The 17603-nt window shown below is 41.4% G+C and overlaps 1 protein-coding gene across 1 annotated transcript; it reads right to left on the bottom strand.

Annotated features, from left to right (window-relative positions):
- dap (death-associated protein) lies at positions 1–10072 on the bottom strand. Its single transcript, XM_030349172.1, has 4 exons — positions 9838–10072; positions 8904–9006; positions 4566–4608; positions 1–1139 (listed from the first exon to the last, which is right to left on the bottom strand). Exons 1-4 carry the CDS (start codon positions 9890–9892, stop codon positions 1020–1022), a joined length of 321 nt encoding a protein of 106 aa, XP_030205032.1. The 5' UTR covers positions 9893–10072; the 3' UTR covers positions 1–1019.
- Positions 10073–17603: the final 7531 nt, after the last annotated feature.

Raw genomic sequence — 17603 nt, 5'->3', positions numbered from 1 at the left:
GTTATTTCAGGATATATCTTTAATAACTAAGAGAACCATTCCTAACACTTAAGTCAATTCAATGACTTTTGAATTATGTTTTTACAATTGAGCAAATCACTCAAGTGAATAACCGAGCAAACACAATAAAACTTCCTTTACATTTTTTCTTTTCTTTTATTTAACCCCAAAAAATAATTGTCCTAGGGCTAGGCGAAATAACATCTTTCCATTTTTTGGAAACCTGATAATTAGTGTTACAATTAACGACACTTCAGTGTAAGGGGGTTGGGTGATTAAGTAAAATGTGTGCATGTCTAAGGACTTGGTGAATGAAATCTAGAGGAAAAGGTCAAATGGAATGCTTTTCAGAGGCAACCAAGGCTTAATGTTGGTTCATGCTGCCATTTCGGTCCCCCATAGTATCCTGTATGGTCAATATATCAATATGACAATCTGATTAGCGTTGGATTATATTTAAATTTATTGGTTGATTTTAAGAAAATGTTGTCTGAAAATACTTTGACGGGTAAAAATAATTCCCTAATCCCAAGGATGGGTTGGTAGGTTTGCTTTGATTGACTGGTTTGGAGTTTATCTTGTGTGGCCTGCACATTTCTAGGGTTTGGACCCTCACCCCTCTTTTACAGAAAGATCTCAGATCAACGTCCAGTCTCAAATCACCCCCCTGTCGAAGCTGTAGCTGTCAATCTGGCCCGTCACTTTGGCGTATGAACACAGCACTTAAAAAAAAAAAAACTTAATTGAGAAATTGTGCACTTAGCATGCACAAATATGGGGATCAACACCTCAGTATAAATCAGTATCACATTGCAAAAAAAAAGATCCCAATTTATTATCTTGTGTAATTATTTTTAAGATTGCCATTTGTTTTCTTCTTCTGAGGGAACCAAAAAGAAGCAGAGATCTGTGCCTGGTTGGGGGGGGGCTGTGCACGCCCTCGGTCGGTTTCCGGGGTGAAAAGGCTGGCTGGTGGAATTAGCTTAGCCGCTAATGTCCTGGGCTGCCGCGGCGCTAGCTCACTTGCGGGGCTGGTGGATTTGCTGGTTTTGCTGGTGGCTGGGGGCCATCTTGGGGAGCGCGGGCTGGGGCTTCTGGTGGGCTACCTGGGCAGCTGCCGGGGTGAAGTCCCTGTCACCCTGGGCGGAGAAACACAATCACAGTTTGACGGTTGGAAGAAGCCGTTTGCGTGGATCAAGCCTCCTTGGCTCAAGGCAAGGAAAAACAAAAAAAGCGGGCGGGGTAAATCCGACAGCACAGAAAGCTAAAAGGTAATTTTTTTGTGTGCCGATTCCCTACAGAGCATTCGCTGCAAGCTGAATTTCCAGCCACCGAAGAGCTGTTACCGAAGGGGACCTCTCATGCTTTTCATGCTGGAACTGCAAATCAGCATGTATGACGTTTTAATAGAGAATACACAAGTAGATTTACTTTAATTGATTTCATTCCAAGAGTTAAATAGGACCTGCGGCTAGAGAGGCAAGCTCTCAAAAATCGAAAATGAGGGACCCCTGGAATGTGAATGAACATCTAAAGAGTGTTTAAAGAGTACATATTGTAGTCGGCTAAATCAGGTACAACACTGGCTTAAAACATTCATGGGAAATGCTTTTCCCAGCATGCCGGTGCGTGCAATGTAATCTCTTTTGTTTTTATCCTATTTAATTGTGCACATGCCCTTGCCGGTCCTAGTCTAAAGTCTGTTATCTAATCGCAAAACAGCAATGACCTGAAAATTGCGCTAATGGGAGTGCACGATGGAGCCTGGAAAACACGACCCCTGCCCCTAATCTACCATACACAACTAAAATCAGTAAAAAATACATTAGAAAATCAGACATTGCATTTTACTCAGCAAAACTGAGTAAAAGCCTTCTTTTCATTCAGATTGCCTTTTTGTGTGTTTCTGACCTGGCTTCCTGACCCTTTTCATCTTTTATTTGTGTTTCTTTTGTGTTTTTTTTCGTCATAAATGTGAATAACACGCACAACATTGTGCTAAACACAAATATATTAGAATTGTACAACCAATAGGCTGGTATGGAGCTGACCTTTATTCAGCCTCTTTACTCCTTACTCTAAAACTCGAAGCTTCTTGCCCGACTACTTGTATAGTCGTAAAAGGCCTAGGGAGTGAAGATTTGGCCACGCTATGCTGCATGCTGCAGAAGAGGAACATTATTTGGCTACGTGGCGACGTGTCAAAATATTTCCAATTTAACCAGTCCCGTACAAATCTTAATTTTTAACAATATTAAAGCGATATTGTATAAACAGTGTGCTGTAATTTAAAAGTAACCCATTGCCCAAACCTGCCACCCACACACACACACACGTCACACACACACACACACACGCTCTTAAAGGAAATAGGTCTTTTTTAGGAGGACCTATTCTGAAGTCTTTGTGTATTGACGGCCCTGAGCGCCGATCCTAGTGATAGAGGGAGTTAAATGGGACGGCTGAAGGGAAGATACGGGGGGGGGGGGGGAGAGAGACAGGGTGGCTGATAAACGGCCCGGCCATCAAACCCAAATCTTCCATTAACATTGCACCTGGCCCGGCACTCGACCGAGTGGGGCATGCGCGCGCGTACACGTACACGTACGCACACACACACACACACACACACACACACACGAACACCCACACACACACACACACACACACACACACACACACACACACACACACACACACACACACACACACACACACACACACACACACACACACACACACCAGGTAAAACAAACACTACATTTCACATGCTCTAATCTACTTTCATTTATTTTTCTACAAGTTGAAGGTCAAAGTCTGGGCGTTATCAAGCGGAGTCAACATACACCAAAGTACAGCCAAACATACTATTTTCCTCAAGTTTCCTCGTCGTAGCCCTATCAAAGCGAACCGGGCTGGGCAGGTTATTTCATAATTGTGCATATCGGCTGTCATCCACAAAGACGTCATAACCGCTATTTGTTATGGCGGATGTTTTTCTAAAATGTAGACTTTTTCAAAAAACATTGCCAAAATAAAAATCAACCTTTTCGATAGCCAATGCTACGTAGCCAATTCAGGGGCCATTCTGGTTTTGAACTGAATGAAGACTGTAAAACAATAGAGCACCTCAGATATCACCTCAGAACACACCACCCAAGAGAATACGCTCAACTTGGACTTACATCCAAAGCTGCTACACCATCTGGGCCTACATCTGGCCAGGGGGCAGCCGAGTGTGGACAAAGCATGTTCCCGAGTGGTGAGATATAATCGGGATGGTGACAAATGGATATAACCGAGTACTGAAAGCCAGCTTTCAAAGCGATACGCACAACTTTTGACCACCAATACGAGTGGCCCGGAAGAAAGTATTTTCTCAAGGACAGCAACATGACTTCGTATACGAGTCTCACTGTCCACCACATAACTACCACACCCCTTCATACGGGCCAAGAATCTGAGAAGGTCAACATTCTTGTCGTCTTCTTGGCAGGAATCATCAACCATTTTATTTGAAAGCTTGTTGATCATTTTACGGGAACAAGGCTATTTAATTGTATTTCATTCAACCGTAGCAGTCATTCCGATCTGTTTTATTTGATTTTCATAGCCCCATTTGTTTATCAATGTATATTTATTTGAAATATTTTGACATTTTAAATCTCTGTTCTGCTAAAATGGTAATGAGGAATTCATTTTTTTCTACTTTTTGCTCCGTTGTTTTTGCAAACCAACATATATTTATTTGATTTAATCCATGTCTCTAATTAAAAGCACATATTCATGTCTCTTTACAGGCAGTGTCGATTTGTATCATTGTGTTAATGTATTAACACACTAACGATACTAAAATACGCCTCAGGCCTACCTTTTCATTTCATAATTAATATCTAAGAATTAAGACATTTTGATGTTGGTCGGTTTGAATACAAGGGCGGCAATCGACCAGCAGCAAAAATCCCATCACCGTGACAACCCTATAACCATGCTCATTCGTCCACTCCACACAAACTGATTTTCACTCGATCCAACAGAACGACAGTTGCAGTAGATTTGGGTCTTTCATGACAGTTTGGGCCGTCCCCTTCCACCGTCTCTTGGCGGCGTTGATTATTATTATTTGGGATCTGTCGCGAGACACTCTGGAAACCATTTAGGAAGTTATGATCCAGGAGCTGCCCAGAGCACATTGGCTTGGTAAAACCAAACTGAAATACCCCTTTTATGTCCCTCTGCCACTTCTCTCTGGCTTTTAAACACTGCCCTTGCGATTCTGTCCGTCGTCCGTCTCACCTCTCTCTTCTCCCCCCCCCCCCATGGCCATTTCTCTCCATCTTCCCGCCTGTCGATTTTTTTGTGGGCGGTGTCAGCCATTTCTCTCCTTGTGTCCCTTCCCGTGTGCCCATTTACAGACCTTTCCCTATGGAGGCCGGTGTCCCAGATTCTAACGTCCGCCGTGGCTCCTCGCTGCACAGATGAGTGTGTGTGTGTGTGTGTGTGTGTGAGAAACTGTGTGTGTATGAGATACGCGTGTGTGCGGTCTGCATTGAGTGGGTCGTTACCTTTGTGACCACTCCAGAGACGATCACGGTGGGCTTTGGAGGACTGCACAGAGAGGGAGAGAGCGAGAGAGACGGGACATCCCGAAGGAAACCAGAGAAGAAGAGAGGGAAGACAAAACAAAGAAAACATTATGAATCACTTATAATGCAATATTGTTTTTTCGTGACCCCATAACCACAACACAGACTTCATGCAGGTGGCGTGCCGATGTGTTTCAGTGTTTGCGAGTGCCGAGACAGCGCATGGGTCTTCTCTTATCTTTGAACCACATGTCCGGGCTAAGAGTCAAAAAGGAAACAAACAGTAAACAGTGAAACAAGGGTTGCAAGTCAAATACCCAGCTCACACCTCTCACAAAACATGAGGGGCCAACACCGTCAACTGTCAGAACGCATACAGCCAGCGGCCTTACACACGCAACACCTTCACGCAAACATGCTCGCGCACAAGCACGCAGCCATGTAAATACACACAGAGGCTGACAGGCCCTGCCAGCAGCATTAATAGCTTCCATTTATCGTCACTAAACACTGGAGCTCACAACCCTACGAATGGGGGAGCGAGGATAGCAGATAGGGAGGGAGGGAGAGAGCGGGGAAGGGAGGCGGAGAGGGCTAGAGAGATGGGGAGGCGTGGGGGGGGGGGAAGGCAAATAGGACAAGTTGAAAGACGTGTGATGGACAGGGGGAATAAAAGATGAAAAGGGTCAGGAAGCCAGGTCAGAAAATACCAAGTCAGAGGTATAGGGTGATAAGGCGGGGGAGAGGAGGAATGAACAAAGGCGCACCTTCTTAATAACAGACTATTAGCGATGGGGTAGGACCAGGGAGGGAGGGAGGGAGAAAAGTAGGAAGGAATGAACTCGCGCTAATAGGGAGAGGGAGGCAAGAGAAACCAGAGGTTCTGCACGACCTTGACATGACGAATGAGCACCGAGCAATTTTGTGACACTGAAACCCGGAGGCAAGAGAAGTTAAAAAATAAATAAATGCACGGATGCGGCGGCCACCTTGAAAACTCTGCTCAAAGGCACCCAGCCAGAATGTTTAGAGAGTTAGCAGAAACGTTTAAAACAATCATTTAGTGGATTACTGTTCATAATTTAATCAAAACATAAGCATGGCACGCACTAGATAAGTACCATCTGGGTGTACCGTCTTTAAAAAAAAAAGAAGAATTTAGGAGCCTCCCCCACCCCCAGCCCCCAAACATTTAAAGACATCACACAGATGGTAACAAAAGGAAAAAATAAATGCACCAGTTCTAAATCCCAGGAGGGGAAAAAAGGCCACAGCCTCCACACTTTACCGCCTCTGCCTCTTCCCATGACATGTGAGAAAGTGTCGAGTCATTCTGCATCATACCACCAACGCTGCAGTGCCACGTATAATCCTGCTCATTTTAGTTTGGAAAACGAGAACGGGGAAGGCCAGGCTGAACACTCGAGCCTAGGCTGACGTTGCACCATGTTAAACTAGCCCAAGTATCGAGACGCCTTGTCACACTAGCCTCTGTAGCTGTTCAACTAGGCTACACGTTTGTTTAACGAAGAAGGTGTTGCACTCAAGACTGCCTGTATGTTGGACACGCGTACGTTACACTAGCCTATGTGTGCTCAACTGGACTACATGTTTGTTGTAGTAGACGAGTGTTTCCCAAACTTTGAACAGTCATGCATCGCCTGTGACAAAGTTCACAACGGTGGTGTATATCCCAGCCAATATTTTCCAGGGTTATGCTTTCAACGACATTAATAAGTATGCCGGTTCTCAACCATCCTAACGTTACTGACTAAGGAGGAAAACCTTCAGCCGACTTTTAGACAAAACGTCCCTGTTGTCATGGCAACGTTCATCAACGACCAAGAACAAGCTGTGTCGATCTCTGAGTGCGTAAGAGGAAGGCGAGTGTTCTTGCACTGGGCTGCATACATTTATTTTTGGTACTGAGACTTCAGTCACTTTGACAACCTTTGCACTGGACTATTCATTTTTACTAGACTACACGTCACTAGACATTATCTTTCAGCCAGCGTTGCTCTGGCCTTACCCGGGGCTCTTGTTGGCTTGCGTTTAGGGTGTTGACCATGAATGTGTTGCACTTGAAAGAGGTACAAAAGAAATTCAAAACCCCCCCACACACACACACACACGATGGGAAATATTAAGTCACAAAGTGACATGACGGATTAACAAACATGCTACAAAGCTACAAAGTCTGAACTTGAGAAGTAATAAATGAATGCCTTAGTGGGATCTGTAAAAAAAAAAGAAGGAGGAACTATATTGAGAGGATGCAGTCTCCTCTACAGACAGACTATGAATCAGGTGGACGGGTGTACATGACCTCACACAAAAAAGAACTGGGCGATAACAAATGGGTACGTAAAAGGGAGTCAGAACGAGTGACAACGTGAATGCATTACAAGAAAAATAGCACGCGATAATCTTATGCGGTTGAGCCTATAGCACACTGGCCTAAACGATAACCATTAATCAGGCAAACAATAATCCAACCAGGAGTCCGCCACATGATCACAGAACAATGTGAACGCTGAATACATATGCGGAAAGGAGAAAGGCAGACGGATAGGGATAGAGAGAGAGAGGGGAAGCTGGAGAGAGAGGGAGGAGGCAGAGCGAGAGAGAGGGAAAAAGTTGGACATTTTGTTTTAACGTTGTTCCAGTGGCTGAGAGCCAGGAGCGATCCGCAGAGACGGCTACCTCCTGCAGGGGGCAGTGGAGAGCTTTGCAGCTCAGTTTCAGGAGGGAGGACGCTTTGGGAGGAAATGAGAGGAGGCGGTGCATGGAAGCATGTATATAAATCCTGGAGTGGATACTTAAATGTTAAGGACAACACAATACCACCAGGGCTTCTATTTTTTTACAGCAAGTCTATTTTCACTTCCCTATGCCACTCCTCGTGGACTAACCAACACCCCCCCCCCCCCCCCCCCCCCCCCCCCCCCCCCCCCCCCCCCCCCACCCCCCCACCCCCCCACCCCCCCCCCCCCCCCCCCACACACACCCTTCCATGCACCCAGCCTTCCCCCACCCATTTCTCCGCCTCAGCGAGCAGAAAGTTTGATGCCGTGGGCGATGGTGGCAGTTGCCATAGAAACAGTAGCATGTTGCCTCTCTTTTTTTTTTTTCTCCTCCTCACAAGTTTTCTTCTCTGCTGATTGATTTCAGAGCGATCCTGCGTTATTAATATTAATAGTATCATTATTGAAGTCACACACACACACACACACTCCCCCCCCCCACACACACACACACACACACGTGGCTGCAAATCCCTGAGCTAGTCAAGAGGAAACATGTCACACTGGTGGGATGGCCACACCCATGGCAAGGTTTCAATACTGGGCCTTTTCTGCTCTCCTCCGATTTAGAGTGGAGTGTGTTCAGAGCCTTGAGTACACTATATACCCATATGCACAATTTATAGGTTGTTTAGTTAATGACAAAAATAAGTGAACATATAGACTTTGTTTTTGTCTATGCCAGTCTTTTGGTATGTGCTGTATGTTCGTATACAATTCTTCTTTTTTTTTTTTGTCTGTCTGTCTGTCTGTCTGTCTGTCTGTCTCCCTCTCTGAATGCAGCATCTGCAACAACTCACACCTCACTAAAAAAACTCTCATGGGGAGGGTGACGACATTAGGGTTGCAGACGAAAACACCACAAACGTACACCCAAGCTCCCTAGATATACCATCGATAAAGATCAACTCTTAATTGTCCCATTTCGACCGCTATCATACAATTCAGTGACCTCGACGCTGTCCATTAATAAGAAATAAAAATGAGGCAAATAAAACAGAACAACACAGCCAAGGAACATTACCGACCAGATGTGCTTGCAGCAGTCAAACGCACCAAGGAACGCCTCAAATGTGGCCGTTCATGCAGACAACAACACAGTCAGATGAGCCTCTTCAGGTTATTGGGATAATTACGCAGTAATTATGTCATTCACCACATTAGCGGTACACATGTTCACGCTGCAAGACTGGGGGCCGTTGCCAACATTGCAGTGGAGCAGACCAATGGTGAACGCTCCACACAAATACTTGCTTAGAGAGAGAGAGAGAGAGAGAGAGAGAGAGGACTGAGAGAGAGAGAGAGAGAGAGAGAGAGAGAGAGAGAGAGAGAGAAGAGAGAGAGAGAGAGAGAGAGAGAGAGAGAGAGAGAGAGAGAGAGATTTTCTTTTAATTAATCCAAAAGTAAACCCACAGGGCAATACCTCTACGGAGGATCTGAGTGGGGGGAGAGATCGTCTTGGTGTCTTATTTATTCTGATACCCATGTGTGTGTGGGTTTAGTTGGGCTTCACCTGGTGGTCTCATACTCTTCCTCGTCCTTTTCGTCTTTGGGCACAGGCTCCGGACTACTGCTGACTTGGTGCTTCTGGACTATCCTCATGCCTCCTGCCTTCACTGGAAGACACAAACACAACAACACGTAAGCAAGTTTACATTACATGCACCATTGACTTCTTAGTCACTGATTGACACGTTTATATAAACACAGACTGTAATGAATGATTTTCCCAAGTACCCAATGATTACAATCCAGATATATATGTGATAACATATATATATGATATCTTAGTTAACCTAGTTTAAAAAATTATTTCTATCAGACATGGCAAATAATTATTACGTTGGAGCATTCAAATATTCTGATATAATTTAAATGATGAACGATAAACGACTTATTGTAGCAACATCAACAGCGAAAATATTTTTTTCTGAATGTCTCTGGAAATAATGGTTATTCATTTGCGTGAGGGGATAGCTGCTTGCACCTATGCAGACATAGTAACGTGAGGGTGCAGAGGGTCAGTTGTTATCTCGCTGTGGCGGCCCATTTCATACGTCCACGTACACCTTACCAGGTTTTTATCAGGGTTTATTTGGACGTCCGAAAGGCCTTGTTAGAAAGTCCCACTCCATTTAATGAAACGGTTAAGCACGCAATTCAAAGGACTTCACTTACGCGTGCATGCAATAAACCTGTTTTTAACAACGACTGGCAAAAATTAAACTGCAGCCTTGCGACATCACTTAAAGTCAGGAAGTGTTAAAATAGGCTACGATACGGTATTCTTTCGTTGGCAGTAGAGGGTTTTCATCTACAGATGGAACAGACGCGAATGCACAAAACATCACATGGCGTTACAATATGGGCCAGACAGCACAAAAACAAAGGCCTTGACGTATAGTGGCTGCAGAAAGAAAACAGATTGTTCACATCCCCGTCATTACCTGCAGGAAGATGTCCAGCTTTGGTCTCGATCTTCTCTTTGGGTGGGGACGACATGTCTCCTTTGAAGCGGCCCGCACGAGAAGAAATTGAACTGTTTAGGAAATTAAATCGCTGGTTTATTCGGGTCAGAATGTAGGACTACACTTCAACCAGGATCGTTCCAACGTGGCTTTTTCCTGATTATGTTTGGAAACCGTACGTGATGACGTCAGAAAGCCGTAAGATGCGGAGTGACAATCATTTAGAGGCAAAAGAGGGCGGGGTTCGAATCTATCCAGTCATCGTCCTGGAACGAAAGTCCATTCTGATACTTCTATTTAATAAACGATTAATAAAGCGGATTAGTAATAAGGAAATCTAGGGCTTCGTAAAAGAAAAAGCATGATATATTTAGGGGTAAAATTTAATTATTTAATTAAATACATCTGTGAAAAATTCAAAGCAGAATTATTTCAAAAATAAGTTGTTAATTAACATTCAGTCAGTGTCTGGCAGTATTTAAACAGAAAGACTACATACATTGACTTGCATGAAATATTCTCATCTAAATGGTCTCTTGCATACGATAGCCTACTAATCAGGTAGACGGCAGACGTTGTTATTGAACAAGGTTTACATATCAGAAGTACAGAGGCCTGATTAGGTGATTATGTTCCTACATTTGGCAGTGATATTCACATGTTCGAATAATAGTGACAGACTATGACTGCGAGTTCTAATGCAATGGGATGTGCCAGCCAACATTATTAATTAAACACTAAATATTAGGGTATTGTCTATATCTTCTTAATATACTTCATATATAAAATAATAGACAGTATATTGCAATGCACTTAATGTCTCCTCTCTCTCTCTCGTCTCTCTCTCTCTCTCTCTCTCATCTCTCTCTCTCCATCTCTCTCTCTCTCTCTCTCTCTCTCTATTTCTCTCTCGAACACACACACACACACACCACACACACACACACCACACACACACAACCACCACACACACACAACACACACACACACACACACACACACACCACACACACACACACACACAGTGATGGAGGCACAGGTTTATTTGGCAGTTGCGGGCTGTACCCAACATCACATTTGTCCATGCGCTGCTGTGAGAATGTTCTGTTCCTTCCCTGCGGGGGGGATGACTGCCAATCAAAAGGCCAGGGGTTCGCTGATAGGTCACGGTGCAGTCTCTGTAAGTAATGATGAATTGACGCTAATTGAAATGCAGTGTGGTTTGTCAATCTCATGCAAAGGCTTTGATTCATCACTGTTCAATCAAGGTCTGGAAATGAAGAGTATGAAGATTACCTCAGAAATGATTCATATGTTTTCGAATGACCGCTCAGTAGTTTAGTGTTAGGAAAAAAGGATCTGGGCAAAACAAAACAGAGACAGGGATGGACTTTAGAATGTATTCATTGATTTTATAATCTAGTTCACATACTGTACCACTAAAATTGGTGGAAAGGAAAATAGTGATAATGTTATGTTGTAATTTCAATTCATGAATAAAAGGCAATGGTTGATGTTACACCGGGTTGTTTATTTTTTCCCCTGAAAAATATTATATTGTTTAGACCTATATAGAGAAAGTATCAGGAAGTTAATGACCACAAATGAGAAACATAAACAAATCAAATCAAGTTAAAATATTCACAGTCATGCATTAACTGTGCTGATTGCTGTTTCCTATAAGTGCCTCTCCCTTGGATGCAGTGAGAAGAAACATTCCTTGATCACGATTCATTAGATTTTATCCTTGGGGCTAGAATCACGTGAGACAACAAGCCATAAGCCTTGTCAAATCCTTTTTCTCGAGATGTCACAGCCTAAATCGTCCATCTTAGCTCCTGATAGCATCCTCACCTACTTGGTACAGGTTTAACACACACATGGGACAGTAGTTCAAATTCAGTTTCATGGCCTCGATGATATCTCTATTGCAAATAAATAGGCATCGCTTCAGCTGTTTGTGCTGATAGATATCTCCCTTGTTACCCCCTATGTTCTATTCGATACATTTCGACAGTGTTACCCCTTATGGGTATTTCATGACGACAGATAAAAAACGACAGTGTTACCCTTTACGCTTCATTTAATAAAAACGAAAGTGTTACCCCTTATGTTTTTTTTCCATGATGACTGATGAAAAACAACAGTGTTGCCCCTTATATTTTATTTGACAAGGAAAATTTTTCTTTTTTTCAAATATGTTTTTTTTCATGACGACCAATAAAAAACAACAGTTTTACCCCTTATGTTTTTTTCATGACGACCAAAGAAAAAACGACAGTGTCACCCCTCATGTTTCATTTGATAAATATCGACAGTGTTACCCCTTGGGCCGATTGCTCTGTTAGTTAGCATTGCGCTAGCTGTGCTGCGCTTTAAAACCGTACTCCTTAAAACCGACGAGTTTAAACCCGTGTTAAACTCTAAAAAGTGGCGAAGCTAGCGACAGAGCAATCGGCCCCTTATGTTTATTTCATGACGGCCGATAAAAAAACGACAGTTACCCTTATATTTTTTTTCACGACGACCAATAAAAACCAACAGTTATTATGTTTTTTTTCATGACGACCAATAAAAAACAACAGTGTTACCCCTTATGTCTTTTTTTCATGACGACCAATAAAAAACAACAGTGTTACCCCTTTTTTTTTTTTCATGACGACCAATAAAAAACAACAGTGTTACCCCCTTATGTTCTTTTTCATGACGACCAATAAAAATCAACAATGTTACCCCTTGTGGTTGTTTTCATGACAACCGTAGAAAAACGACAGTGTCACCCCTCATGTTTCATTTGATAAAAAACGACAGCGTTACCCCTTATGTTTTTTTTCATGACGACCAATAAAAAACGACAGTGTTACCACTTATATTTTATTTGACAAAGACAACAGTGTTACCCCTTACGTTTTTTCATGACGACCAATAAAAAACAACAGTGTTACCCCTTGTGTTTTTTTCATGACGACCGATAAAAAACGACAGTGTTACCCCTTGAGGTTTTTTTTCATGATGACCAAAGAAAAACAACAGTGTTACCCCCTATGTTTTTTTTCATGACGACCAATAAAAAACAACAGCTTTACCCCTTAGGTTTTTTTTCATGACGACCAATAAAAAACAACAGTGTTAGCCCTTATGTTTTATTTGAGAAATATCAACAGTGTTACCGCTTATGTTTCTTTTCATGACGACCAATAAATAACAACACTAAATAACAACCCTTCTGTTTTATTTGATAGATATCGACATTCCAACAGAAGACAACAACCGGACTTGAACCCCGGTCTCCAGTGGGTTAGGCAGAGTGCAATCCACTGCACCACTGAGGCGATGACAATATACAATAATCAATCATCAATAAATAGGATATACATGACATTAAAATGTATGTGTGTATTTCTATTATTTCCCTTATGTTTTTTTTTCATGACGACCGATAAAAAACGACAGTGTTACCCCCTATATTTTATTTGATAAATATCGACAGTGTTGCAGCTTATGTTTTTTTTTCATGACGACCAATAAAAAACAACAGTGTTACCCCTTATGTTTTTATTCATGACGACCAATAAAAAAACAACAGTGTTACCCCCCATGTTTTATTTGATAAATATCAACAGTGTTACCCCTTATGTTTTTTTTCACGACGACCAATAAAAAAACAACAGTGTTTCCCCCCATGTTTTATTTTATGACGACCAATAAAAAACAACAGTGTTACCCCTTATGTTTTTTTTCATGACGACCAATAAAAAAAAAACAGTGTTACCCCTTATGTTGTACCCCTGTCGACGTATTTGCGGGGATCCGTACCTGAGCTGTTTAGAGTGTTAACCTCCGAGCTCATCAATGCACCATCAAGACACCGTAAAAATTCAACACAATGGTTATACTTGACTTTATAATTCACATTAAATAGAAATAAGAGTCTTCCATCAGAGGGCATCAACCAGACTTGAACCCCGGTCTTCAGGGGGTTCGCGCACAGCTCTCTCCACATCCCACTGAGATTTGTTATATATATATGTATGTGGTTATATATGACAGTGTAATAGACATGATAGCATTACGTTTAAAATTAAAGATATTGTGTATTCCACAGAAATTGAACCCCGGTCTCCAGTGGGTTAGGCAGATGGCACTCCACTGCACCACTGAGGCGATGATAATACACAATATTCAATCATCAATAAAGAGAATATACATTACATTAAAATGTATGTGTGTATTTCAATTATTTCCCTTATGTTTTTTTTCATGACGACCAATTAAAAAACAACAGTGTTACCCCTTATGTTTTTATTCATGACGACCAATAAAAAACAACAGTGTTACCCCTTATGTTTTTTTTCATGACGACCGATAAAAAAACAACAGTGTTACCCCTTATGTTTTTTTTCATGACGACCAATAAAAAACAACAGTGTTACCCCTCATATATTTTTTATGACGACCAGTAAAAAAAACAACAATGTTACTTTCTTATGTGTTTTTTTTCGTGACGACCAATAAAAAACAACAGTGTTACCCCTTATGTTTCTTTTCATGACGACCAATAAAAACAACAGTGTTACCCCTTATGTTTTATTAGATAAATATTGACATTCCAACAGAAGACAACAACCGGACTTGCACCCCGGTCTCCAGATGGGTTAGGCAGAGTGCACTCCACTGCACCACTGAGGCGATGACAATACACAATATTCAATCATCAATAAAGAGAATATACATGACATTAAAATGTATGTGTGTATTTCTATTATTTCCCTTATGTTTTTTTTCATGACGACCATTAAAAAAACAACAGTGTTACCCCTTATGTTTTTTTTCGTGACGACCAAATAAAAAACAACAGTGTTTACCCCTTATGTTTTTATTCATGACGACCAATAAAAAAACAACAGTGTTAACCCTTATGTTTTTTTTCATGACGACCAATAAAAAAACAACAGTGTTACCCCTTATGTTTTTTTTCATGACGACCAATAAAAAACAACAGTGTTACCCCTTATGTTTTTTTTTTTCATGACGACCAGTAAAAAACAACAATGTTACCCCTTATGTGTTTTTTTTTATGACGACCAGTAAAAACAACAAATGTTACCCCTTATATTTTTTTTTCATGACGACCAATAAAAAACAACAGTTATTATGTTTTTTTCATGACGACCAATAAAAAACAACAGTGTTACCCCTTATGTATTTTTTCATGACAACCATAAAAAACAACGGTGTTACCCCTTATGGTTTTTTTCATGACGACCAAAGAAAAATGAGTGTCACCCCTCATGTTTCATTTGATAAAAACGACAGTGTTACCCCCCCATGTTTTAATTGATAAATATCGACAGCGTTACCCCTTATGTTTTTTCATGACGACCGATAAAAAACGACAGTCTTACCCCTTATGTTTCATTTGATAAAAACGACAGTGTTAACCCTTGTGTTTTTTTTTCATGACGACCGATAAAAAAACAACAGTGTCACCCCCTATCTTCTATTCAGTTTTCTGAACAAATTAATACTTTTTTTTTTTTGTATAATTTTATCATACAACATGATTTTTTATTAAATTATTGACATCCACCCTTTTTCTGATATTTATCATATTATCATTTCATTTTATTTAGAACATTGTCTGTGTAGGCTGACGTAGGCTATGACGCACAACGCAGAACTGTCCATAGCTGAATATGGTACTATGCTGATTTTACATAAGCATGTTGGTGTTCAACATCTGTTGTAAGTGAACATTCTAAAACTGGTTTAAAAATGTTGCTGCCATATTAATAGACACGTTGAATGTTATCGTTTTGATTCTGGAATCCCGCACGGAAACTGGTTGGCAAAAAAAGAGCAAAGACGGACGGTTCACTTGACGGAGAAACCGTCACTTTCCACTTATCAGACAACTCGTACTCTGGATGAAAATTAAGGACTTTTTTTATTGTCACTTTCCTTTGTAAACCTTTAGAAATAACCTCCTGAATCCTTGTTATAGCGCTGTGTATAATCCCGGACCGCAACAGCTTGTCGGCATGTTGTTTAGTGTGTGAAATTCAGCACAGTATCAGCCGAGTTGACTCTAATTTCCACATTGTTTACTTGCTAACGTTTGTGAATAACAGTGGCTAGTTGGCAGAACTATTTTTACACACCAGTAGAGTGCTTATCAGAGCGGAGCCCTGAATGTGACGTCACCCGTCATCTCGTCTCTGTAAACAATGGATGTTGCGCAGCATTTATTATGACGTCATTATATAGACTCTCTCTCAGCACCCGCCCCTCGGACTGAGTTCCCGCGTCCCTGCTTGAATATCTTGTCCATATTTTTTTTTTCAGAGTGACAACGCTAAACCTCAACCTAGTCCGCCCGGTGTCATCCCTCACTCTTCAAGCCGGGCTGCGTTAAAGGTAGCTGCCTCTCAAAACCAAGTAGGTGTGGTCATGTGACCCTGGAATGAACTGGCGTCCATAACCAGCACCTTTACTCCAACCATAAACAGAACGTAGTAAATAGTGATATATATTGTAGCGGCTACCCCGGTAGCCGAAAGTAGTTCGATCCCCATCTGCAGCACACTTGGAGAAGATTCCCCACCCTTACCTGCTCCTTGCTGACGTGTGTCTGAAGTCACAATGGATTCAAAATGGATGAAATACATCATATAGATGGTGGATGCATAGATATTATTCTCTTTTTCTACTCGCTACTCTGGTTTTACTTTACATTTTGAGCATTTAGCACAAATGCAACTTACATCCACACATTTAACACACTCAAAGCGACCTACAACAGTTCTCACTCACACACATTCACACACAATGTAGGAGTCAATCATATAAGGTGACAGCCAACTCGTCTGGAGCAGTTAGGGATGGGTGTCTTGCTCAGGGGAGTCAACTGAATTTTTTTTTTTTTATTGAACCTTTTTTATGTTTTCCGCAGTTCAACAACAATCAGCCTTTCAGATCTGTTTAATTCCCCCATGTTATATCAGGCCTTAAACATTAAGCAATCGCAATAGTAAGAGCATTTTGTGAATATTATCAAAAATGGTCTCACCCTACCAGCCCTAGCGTCATCATAGGACAGAAACATGTGTTGCTCATAACATTAATATGGGGTATGATACTTATTTGTAAAAGGGCACATGGCCCAATTTCAATGTGTTAACTTAACTTATTTACACTACCCCAAGGCTATTTGATTTAATTTGATGGACTTGAACTTTAGTATCAGAAGGAAGACACCAAATATGGATAGTGTCTTTGTCGAGTCTTTGCCTTCGCATAAGGTAGCCATGTTGCTGTGTCTAAGCTAGTCACATCGCCATGCCTAAGCTAGCTATGTCGCTACACTAAAGCTAGTTACATTGCTGTGCCTGACTAGTCATAGGCCTACATATGACAGTACATAACTTATTCTGCCAATCAGGTTGCTTGAGAAAATAAAATAAGTCAGCAGATAGTGAATAAGTGAATGTTAGGCCAATCTGATCACTTGATACAATAAGTAAAAAAAACTAGCCAATCAGATCACTCGAAAAATAGTTAAGACTTATTTTTAAATAAGTGAAGAACTGAAATTAAAATTTTGGCTTTAACAGCAATTGTAAAGTTGGCCTACCAAAGTTATATTAAGTTATCGCTGGGTATCAGAACTGTGATGTTCTGGTACCCAAGGTTAGTTAATCATTAGAAACTTATATTTCAAAGTGGAGATTGTTGTGTTTGTTGGC

The sequence above is a fragment of the Gadus morhua genome, chromosome 23 (assembly GCF_902167405.1).
Source record: "Gadus morhua chromosome 23, gadMor3.0, whole genome shotgun sequence".
Taxonomy (NCBI): Eukaryota; Metazoa; Chordata; class Actinopteri; order Gadiformes; family Gadidae; genus Gadus; species Gadus morhua.
The sequence above is the reverse complement of the archived record's forward strand: the minus strand, read 5'-3'. Positions and strand labels throughout refer to the sequence as shown.

Bases quoted from the DNA above. Each gene is read 5' to 3' on its own strand.
- dap (XM_030349172.1), bottom strand. From the start codon at position 9,892: ATGTCGTCCCCACCCAAAGAGAAGATCGAGACCAAAGCTGGACATCTT. The intron at 9,007-9,837 runs GTAATGACGGGG...TGTGTCTTCCAG, and splicing joins AGCTGGACATCTTCCTGCAG to TGAAGGCAGGAGGCATGAGG. The intron at 1,140-4,565 runs GTAACGACCCAC...TTCTCCGCCCAG, and splicing joins TCTCTGGAGTGGTCACAAAG to GGTGACAGGGACTTCACCCC.